General features: G+C 66.8%; 1 protein-coding gene across 1 annotated transcript; it reads left to right on the top strand.

Moving 5' to 3' along the window:
• Nucleotides 1-6,467: 6,467 nt before the first annotated feature.
• On the top strand, nt 6,468-9,716 carry NR2C2AP (nuclear receptor 2C2 associated protein). The gene is made up of 6 exons (XM_074928023.1): nt 6,468-6,530; nt 7,206-7,252; nt 7,434-7,524; nt 7,635-7,740; nt 8,049-8,116; nt 9,049-9,716. The coding sequence occupies exons 2-6, from the start codon at nt 7,212-7,214 to the stop codon at nt 9,163-9,165; spliced, it is 423 nt and encodes a 140-aa protein (XP_074784124.1). The 5' UTR covers nt 6,468-6,530; nt 7,206-7,211; the 3' UTR covers nt 9,166-9,716.
• Nucleotides 9,717-9,809: the final 93 nt, after the last annotated feature.

Here is a 9,809-nt window from a genome sequence, read left to right as displayed (position 1 = left end):
GACGGGCCGCATCCAGCAGCGCCTTCCAGCCTCTCCGCACCCCAAAATCCCTCCTAAGCCAGACAGGCCGCATCTAACAGCATCTTCCATCCACTCCGCACCCCAAAATCCCTCCTAAGCCAGACAGGCTGCATCCAGCAGTATCTTCCAGCCCCTCCGCACCCCAAAATCCCTCCTAAGACAGACAAGCTGCATCCAGCAGCATCTTCCAGCCCCTCCGCACCCCCGTACAGCCCCACAGGGCCGTACGGGGGTGCGAAGGGGCTGGAAGATGCTGAGGATGGATGAAGGCTTGCAAAAAACCCCAGTAAAACGGGTGAGATGCTCCAGGGAGCTGCGATACCAGAAACGATCCCCTCAAATGGGGGAAAAAACCCAACACTGAGCTGTTGGGGAGAGTTTTAGGTCAAGGAGGGGGGGTGTATGGGGGTGTCACCTTCCCACCGGTGAATGGAGAATGCCACCCTGTCTCCCACGACATCGGCAACACCCGGTGAAAAAATGATTTCCCCGCTTTGCCTTCATTTTCCCCCATAGGATGGGTCCGCGGAAACCCGAGAGCAAAGTTCTCATTTCCGACTCTATTGTGTCAGACTTTTTCGCGGCGTTTCCTGCCTTTTGTGAAGCCCCCCCCCCCCGCCTCCTCCGCCCCCCCCCTACACAACCCCGGCGTTGTCAGCGCACAGAGCTCTTCTGTTCCCCTTCTTTATGTGGTTGCAGCTGGCGTCCCTGTCCCCACGTAGGTGCCTGACAGCGTGGAGGGGGGACACACACACACACACAGAGTGACAAGGGGTTAATTGCCCCCCCCATGGTGTTCGCCAAGCAAGATTGGGGAGAAGGTCCCAAGGAATTATTTTTTTTTCCCAGCACCCTGATGTCCCGGCGACCTCCCGCTCTCACAGATCCAGGTGCTGTCACCCTACGGGGTCTCTAATCCCACTTATCCTGCTTTGGAAACGGCACCCATGGGTGCTGCGTGGGGTTTGCTGGAAGGAGGGGTGCTGAGCTGTCTCGCCTGCCCGGAGAGGACGATCTGGTGGGGGTAAATGTGGCTCGTGGTGGAGGCAGAACCGTTGCCCACACGCGGAGGGAGGGGACCGGGGAAATGCGAGGCCTAGGGAACCCTTTAGGGTGAAAATGTTCCCGCTGCTCCCCACACCGCAGCAAGACCCGCATCCCCCCCCAAACTCACATCCCCCCCAAACTGCTGCCCCCAAACCCTTCCTCCCGCTCCTCATCTTCCTGAGCGTCACCCGAAAACCAGCGGCACCGGCGGGGTTTGGTCCGCACGACGCATCGGGCACAGGCCGGAGATTATCCCGGAGCCCCGCGGGAGGGGGCTCCCCCCAGCACCCACACCCCCCCACCGTGGGCCACCCTTCGCTAACGAGCCCCGGGCGCGGTGACGAAGCTGCGCTCAGCCTTGACCCTGACCCATGACGGCTCCGCGGGGCGAAGGGGCTGTGGGGAGAGCGAAGCCGGAGCCGCTCGGGGACTCAAACCTCCCCGTGGGCTCAGAGTAGGTGAGGGGGGAGCAGAGGGACCCTCCGCACCCACCCATCCACTCCTGGGGGGGGAAAACAGGGCTCAGGGTGGGCCCCGGCAGAGGCAGGGTGGCGGATGTGCCGCTGGCCATTTGTCTTGCTGAGGAAGGTGCCGGCAGTGAGTTATCAGAGCTCTCCTCTCGAGTGGAGATAAATGTCATAACAGACACCAGCCAGCGCGGCTTATGGATGGGGATTTAATAGACACCTCTCCCCCCGCCCGCCTCCCCCGCCGGCAGCTGCTCCGCGCCCGGGGACCGCGGCGACGGGGACCAGCTCCTCCGCTGGCACCAGTTTGGAGCCTCAACGTCCCCCTGGCTGGTTGCTCCAGCTGGGAGGTGACTTCATGGGGTCCCCCCAGCCCTCAGGCCTAACCTGGAGCCCCAACAGCTCGCCGTGGCCATCCCTCCATCCGGGTGGGAGAGCCAGCTCTGCCTGGCATGGAGGGATGTCCCCATGTCCCCAGCTTTGCCCGGCTCGGTGGCACTTCCACACCCCCAGCCCATCCTTGTGGCATCACCCTGGCAGCACCGATGGCTCTGCCCCCCAGGCTGCTCCCCCAGGGCAACACCCACCGTCACCAGGTCCATTCTGGGAGCCCCAGGTCCCCAACCCCACCGGGGACAGGCCGGGTGGTCCCCGGGGCAGCAGTGGTTGGGGTGACACCATCCCCCCGTCCCACTCACTCGGCCCCAACAGGTTTTGTGCCGGCGTCTGCCGGGGCGAGCAGGGACCCAAGTGTCTTTTTGAGCTGGAATGCTGGGTTTCTGGTGAAATCCTGCAGCAGTGTTGCCGTGACGACCCTCCTGCAGTTTCCATCCAGAGATGTTTTCCTTTGTTGTGACAGGGACGCGGGGAGGCGGCCGCTGGCAGTTGGGGTGCGCGGCAGAGATGGCGAGGGGCTCCCCCCGTGAAGGGCCGGGACCCGCCGCTGTCCCCGGGGAGACCTGGCGGGGCTCCGGCTCCGGCGTGGGGCTGGGGGGGGGGTCCCCACGACTCCAGCACAGCCCCGGCTTGGCCCCAGCCACCCAGGGGAGAGCAGAGGGGTCAGAAGCCACATGACACGAGTTTGATAGGTCTCAGCCAGGTCTCGCTCCCACCAAGTGCCACAATAGAAGTGATGTGGCCAACCCGCAGCGTGAGGACAGGTGTGGGGACACTGCAGAGTCCCCAGGGGGATGGAAGAGCTGTCCCTGCAAAAGCAGGTGGCAAAGCACCCTCGTGACCCCGCTGACAGAGCCAGTTTGGGGGGCAGGCGAGGCCGGGAGCCTCCCGAGCTCTGGTGCTGCCCGGTTTGGCAGCGGGGGCCGCAGCACCGTGACCGGGGGTGCTGAGCAGCATCGCCGCTGCCATCCCGCGGGTGCTGAGCACCAGGGGACCGGGGTGCCGGGGAGTCTCCTCCCTGCACGGCGAGGGGCCATGCAGCTCCCCTTGGCCTCAGCGCAGCCGCGCGCCCCGGTCCCCTCATCACCGGGGGTGCACAGGGTGGGGGGGGGACCCCCCGTCCCGCGCCCTGCGGAGCCGCTTGTTATTCCGCTCAGGTCCGCCGGCAGCTAATGAAGCCCGTTCCAGGAGAGCTGCCACATTCATGGGGAGAGCAGCTTATTAATGAGGCCTCTGCCACCGCAGCTGGGGCCAGCGCTCGGGGCACTGGCACGGGGACAGGCAGCGCGAGGGCGGACGGACGGACGGACGGACAGACGGCTCCGTGGCAGGGCCAGCCGGCACCTGGTGCCTGTCCTGGCTGAGATGCTGGTCCGAAGCCGGGGCTGGAGCAGGGCACGGTGCCCCCACCCGGGGTCTGTGCTGGGAGCCGGCGCCATGGACCCGCTGCCGTGCTGCCCCCGGCCCCTCGCCCGCTGCTCCCCGCCCCGGCTGCGGCTCCTCCCGGCCGGGGCCAAACGCACCCCACGGCACAACCTGGGCACGGAGGGGTGTGGGCTGGGGGCTGCAGCATCCGCCCCCGGGGAGACAAGGACCCTGCCCTGGCCAGGCCCAACTTCTCTCCAAACCCGTCGGCAGGATGCATTGATTTTATTTTCTGTTTCCATGGCAACCGCCTCCTTCCCTTCCCCCTTCCAGCAGCCGGACCCGCTCCTTTCACCCGACCGCAGCACCCAGCCCCGGCCAGCACCCCCCCGCCACCGGGGGCACGGGGCAGTGACCCAGCACAGTCCGCCTCTGGGGACACTCCTGGGTGACAAAGCCACCAGCTCCACATCCGCGGGCAGGGCCCAACCCTGCGCCCCGGTGCCCCCCACGGTGCCGGTGGGTGATTTTGGGGGAGCGGCTGGCACGGGAGCGAGCGTGGGGGACACCAACCCCGGTCAGCCCCTCTCTGACACCAGCAATAATTAGCAGCAGGGCCGATGGGACACCGGGCTGGTTCATTAGCCGGGGTGGTAATTGCCGCCCCCCCAGCACTGCCCATTAGCAGAGCCAAAGCTCGTTAACGGCACAGCCTACCCCCACGCCCGCTCACCCTGACGTGCCGCTCCGGCAGCCACGGCGGGGAGGACGCTGGCACCACAGCGACCCGGCCACGAGCCCGGTGCCCTCATCCTTTTGGGAGAAAACGCTGGTTTTCGGCTTAAAAGCAGGGCTATAATAAGATAATTATATCTTTTTCTCCATCCCCTTCCAGAGGGACGCACCCGTTGGCACCCTGCACGGCTCCTTCCCAGCGCCGAGATGCCACCATGCCGTTATTTAGCGTTAATTACCGGCTGTGCCAAATCCTGCCCTTCCAGGTCCCCCCGGCTCCCCCCCCCCCGCTGCCCCCCCGGGGACCCCCGGCCCCTCTGCACAGAATAAAGGCAGAGGCGCATCCCGGAGAACAGGCAGGGCCCTGTGCGGGGCGGAGAGGCCGCGGCGTTGAATAACGCCTGTGCCGCATTCACCGGTAATCCCCGGTGTTTATACGGAAGTGGAAATCAATTGGCACAAGTAATTAACGGCGAAGGGCACAACACCCGCTTCTTCTTCGGAAGCAGCTCCCGGTGCCAGCCGGGGTTGCTCAGCAAAATTCACACCCCGGCACCCGCCACACAAAAGGCACCGGCACCCGTTTCCTGCAGGGCCGGCACCGTGCCGGCACGGGGCCAGCACCCCGGCGGCTGGCGAGCGGGAGCTCGTGCCCGGTGGGAGCGGGGGGTCTGGATTCGTGCCGGCGCCCGGTTTGGCACCAGCCTTTCTATTAGCTCTTGGATAAAATGCAAAGGGCCCCCCTCCACCCCGCCCCCCGCCACCAGCGTGCGGCTGAGTGCCGGCCTGGACGGCGGCCGGGAGCCAAGGCCGCCGCCGCCGCCAAGCTGCTCCCGGCACAGCAGCTGCGTTTACCGCCAGCCCCGTTCCTCGAGAGCGAGGAGGGTGAGGAAGATGCTGAGGCTGAAGTGCTGCCCCCCCGGTTGCCCTCAGGCAGCCAGGGCTGGAGGGTCACTGGGGCGAGGGGGGCCGGTGCAGGCAGGAGGTGACGCAGGCAGCGGTGGCCCGGTGGCAGAGACGTCCCCGCCGAGGGGCAAGTAAGGCTCCTGCGGTTTTTGACCCAATTTCTGAGGCGAAACTCAGCAGGAACGGAGAGGGGGGAGGAAGGAGGAGGAAGACGGAGCCCGTCACGCGTGTGTGTCACCGCGTGGGTTTGCACACACGTGTGCGCACGCTGACACGCGTGTGCGCAGCCCCAGCCGGGGGCTGAGCCCCCAGAGCCGTGCGGCGAGGGGGAGGCGATGGTTCTGCAGCGCTCGCTGGTTTTATTTCTGCCGGTGGCTGCGCGCAGGCAGCCTCGGCGCGGCCGCTGTGACTCACGCAGGCACCTGGGGACGGCTGCAGAGAGCCGCGGCCTCCCCCAGCGAGGCGGCCACGGGGGCCAGCTGGGGCCACGGGACCACCACGGGGTCAAGGCTTGGCAACCTCGCTGAGCGCTGGGGCACAGCCACAAGGACCGAGGGCAAGCGCAGCGGCACCGTGTGCTGGCAGAGGGTCATTTTAAGCAGCTGCCAGGTTCTGTGTGTGTGTGTGTGTGAGTTCTCCTGGCACAGCTGCTCTGGGTCCCCCCTCGCAGGCTGGGGGGGGTGGGGGGGCAGCTCAACCCTGCCTGGCCCGGGGGGGGTCCCGAGGGGCACCAGGGAGGGTTTGGACCTGCCCGGGCGCTGCGCTGGGGGCTTCATCGAGGGGGGGTGTGCAGGGATGAGCCAGCGGGGGGGGTGCTGCAGTGTGGGGGTGCTGCAGCGTGGGGGGGTGCTGCAGCGTGCAGAGATGCTCCAGTTCAAGGATGCTGCGGTTTGTGGGGATACTCCGGGGTGCCGGGATGCTCAGGGATGCTGGAGCACGCTGGAATTCTGGGATGCGCAGGGATGCCGGGATGCGCTGGGATGCGCAGGGATGCCGGAGCAGGCCGGGATGCCGGGACGCGCAGGGAAGCCGGGACGCGCAGGGATGCCGGGACGCGCAGGGATGCGCAGGGATGCCGGGACGCGCAGGGAAGCCGGAGCAGGCCGGGCTCCTCTCACCCCCGCGCTCCGCCCCCCCGCAGCCTCCCGCCGCCGCTCCCAGCCGCGCTCCGCCAGTGCCACCTACAGAGCCGGCCCGGGAGGGCACCGGCCGCCCCAGCCCCGCGCCCCGCGAGCCCCCCTGGAGCCGGGCTTTGGAGGTGGGGGGGCGTACCCCGACTCCAGGGCCGTGCAGGGGCCGTCAGAGCGGCTGTGGGGGGCGACACCTTGGCGGGGGGGGTGTGTGTGTGTGAATCACAGGGGGACGGCACCCAGGGTGCTGGGTCGGGGGCGCTGCATGGGGGGACCCCGGGGTGCTGCATGTCGTCCCCCCACCTCGTCGGGGGGGCTGCGGGCGGCGGGTACAGGGAGCTCCGGCCCGCCGGGCTCCAGGGGAGGGCGGAGCGCTGCGGCGGGGCCGGGGGGGCGGGGGGAGGCGTTCCCGGACGCCGAGGCCCGGGGAAGGAGCTCCGCCGCTTCCTGCGCCGGGCGGGCGGTGAGTGGCGGCGGCCGGAGGGGACGGGGATGGGCGCGGGGACGGGAACCGGGGGTGCCCCGGTGCTGCCGGTCTCTTTCAGTGCTGCCCGGGGGTCCCTAATGCTGCTCAGGGGTCTCCAGTGCTGTCTGGGGGTTCCCAGTGCTCTCCGGGGGTCCCCAATGCTGCTCGGGGGTCCCCAGTGCTGCCCGGGGGTCCCCAATGCTGCTCGGGGGTCCCCAGTGCTGGTCGGATGTCTCTAATGCTGTCCGGGGGTCCCCAGGGCTGTCCTGGGATCCCCAATGCTGCTCAAGGATCCCTAGTGCTTCTCGGGGGTCCCCAGTGCTGCCCAGTGGGTGCCCCCAGTAACACCGGGGTGTCCCTAAGGCTTCTCAGGGATCCTCAGTGCTGTCCAGGTGCCCCCAATGCTGCCCAGGGGTCCCCAATGCTGCTCAAGTGTCCCCAATATTGCTTGGGGGTCCCCAATGCTGCCAGAGTGCCCCCAGTGCTGTCTGGGTGCCCCCAATGTTGCCTGGTGGTCTCTAGTGCTGTCCAGGGGTCTCCATTGCTTCTCGCGTTGCCCCCAGTACTGTCCAGGGGTCCCCAGTACTGTTCGGGGGTCTCCAGTGCTGCCCGGGTGTCCCTGTTGCTGGGTGACTCCGGTTTTTGGCCCTGGCTGACCCCGTCTCTCCGCAGGCAGCGATGCCCGTGGAGCCCCTGGTCTGCGCCGACACGGCCACGCGGTGAGTCCCGGCCCCCCCAGGGGACAGCGGGCAGTGGGGTGCTGCGGCCACCCACCCCCCTGCCCCGCAGCGGGTCCCTCCTGGGTGTCACACGCCGTCCCCTGGCCCTGCGGGGGACATGCGTCCCATCGCTGAGGCTGTCCCCGTCGTGTCCCCGGGATGGTGGCGCGTGTCCCCGCAGGGTGAGCTCTGTGCTTAACCGGGACGTGAAGCAGTTTGGGAAGAAGCACATGTTCGACGCGAGCGAGGAGACGTGCTGGAACTCGGACCAGGTTGGGGGGACGAGGACAGGGGAAGCCAGAGGGGTGGGCTGGGGGCCGTGGGCTGGGGACACCCCGCTGTCCCCGCTGTGACGGAGCCCCGCTGTCACTCCTGCCTCCAGGGCATGTGCCAGTGGGTCACCCTGGACTTCCCCCGCACCGTCAAGGTCTCGCAGCTCCACATCCAGTTCCAGGGGGGGTTCTCCAGCCGGCTGTGCACGCTGGAAGGTGAGGACCTGGTTTAGGGGCACGGGGGTCCCCTCTGCCTCAGTTTACCCGCACCTGGATCCCGCAGCTGTTTCTTGTGAGGCCCAGAGGTATTTGTTAACCGCTCCCACATCCCGAGAGGGGCTGAGGCTGTGGCTGGAGCGCAGAGGGGTGAACAGCGAGGACCTGGGTCCTCTGGGACGCTTTGGGTGCAGATGGGAGCCTGGTCCATTGATGGACCACTGCTCCCAGCCAACGCGGGGAGGATTTGGGGGGCTTGAAGGCTCCTCCAGCACCTGAGCCTCTGCCTCCACCTTTACCCTCCACAGGCTGCAGAGCAGGCGAAGAACTGGTGAAAATATCCTCCCTGTACCCCGAGGACATCAACGCCATGCAGATATCCTTTGCCATGTTGTGGAGGGGCAGAGGGGGGTGACGGCAGAGCCGCAGTTTAGACAGATCTGTGGGTGCCTGTTGACCCTTTGCCACTGCTGGAGCTACTGGGCAGAGCTGGAGCAGATCTGGACGTCACCGGCCACGGTACACCAGGGTGTGAGCCCCACGCGTGCCCCTCGGGGCAGATCTCCCACATGTCACAGAATGACCTGGGTTGGAAAAGCCCTTGCAGCTCCTCCAGCCCAACCATGACCCTCACCCTGATCCTTCCCAACTCCCCCAGATCCCTCAGCGCTGGCTCAGCCCGACTCTTCAACCCCTCCAGGGATCCCGGGGACTCCCCCCTGCCCTGGGCAGCCCATTCCAACGCCCAACAGCCCCTTCTGCACAGAAATCCTTCCTCAGAGCCAGCCTGACCCTGCCCTGGGCAGCTTGAGGCCATTCCCTCGGGGCCTGGCGCTGGGGCCTTGGCTCCAGAGACTCATCCCCCCTCTCTGCCCCCTCCTGGCAGGGAGTTGCAGAGGGCCAGGAGGTCTCCCCTCAGCCTCCTCTTCTCCAGACTGAACCCCCCCAGTTCCCCCAGCCGCTCCCCAGCAGACCTGTGCTCCAGACCCTGCCCCAGCTCCGTTGCCCTTCTCTGGCCACGCTCGAGTCATTCAATGGCCTTTTTGGGGTGAGGGACCCAAAGCTGAACCCACTCACCGAGGGGCGGCCTCCCCAGTGCCGAGCCCAGGGCTCAGATCCCTTCCCTGTCCCTGCTGGCCACACCAGGGCTGACACAAGCCAGGATGCCATTGGCCTCCTTGGCCCCCTGGGCACACTCTGGCTCATTATCAACCCCCCCAGTCCCTCTCTGACCGGCAGCTCTCCAGCCACTCCTCCCCAGGCCTGTAGCATCCTCCTGCCTATTTTTCTCCTTTACGGCCCCCGCACAGATTCCAGGTGAGGGAGACGGAGCTGGATAAGCTGAAGATCACCTTTGAGAACAGCACAGACTTCTTCGGGAGGATCGTGGTGTACCACCTCGGGGTGCTGGGGGAGAGGCTCTAGGGACAGCATGGGGGGGCTGCACCCCACTGCCTGTGCTGGGGCTCTGCTGCGTGGGGGGAAATAGGACAGTAAACCTTGCCAGCGGAGAGGTGCTGCCCCCAATCACACCCCAAGGCCCTGAGAGGGGACTCCAGCCCCACGGCATGGCAGTGACAGAGCAGAGATCCCCGTGGGATGCAATTTGTGTCACCGGCTGAATAAATCGTGTCCCTGCTTCTTTACGGCTGCTCCTTGGGGAAGTGGCACCCTGGGACCGAGCCCTCCGGGGTTTGCCATGGCCGCGCTGGTACGTGGCTTGAGCAGGAGAGAGGAGGAAAGTCCCCTCCGTGTGCCGGGGGCTCTGGCTGCCTCTTGCCTTTGCCAGCCACCCCTGAACTTCTTGGAGCGGCTGTTTGTGGCCTCACTGGGCTCCGGCTCAGGATCGTGGCTGCCGGCCGGGGCCGTGCTGTGTTCCTGGCTGGCAGGGTGATGCTTCCTGCAGGGTTTTGCTTCTGCCTGTGGATGTTTCCCTGACTGCGTGCAGAGAGGGCTTGGCAAGTTTGTGGGCGTTAAGAGGGAGCTTCCCTCTTCGGTGAGACAGATCTGGAGAGGAATAGCAGCACACTGGCGGGGCGCAGGCTTTGCAGAGGTTGGTTGGCCCAGTT

The sequence above is a fragment of the Athene noctua genome, chromosome 27 (assembly GCF_965140245.1).
Source record: "Athene noctua chromosome 27, bAthNoc1.hap1.1, whole genome shotgun sequence".
NCBI lineage: Eukaryota > Metazoa > Chordata > Aves > Strigiformes > Strigidae > Athene > Athene noctua.
The sequence above is the reverse complement of the archived record's forward strand: the minus strand, read 5'-3'. Positions and strand labels throughout refer to the sequence as shown.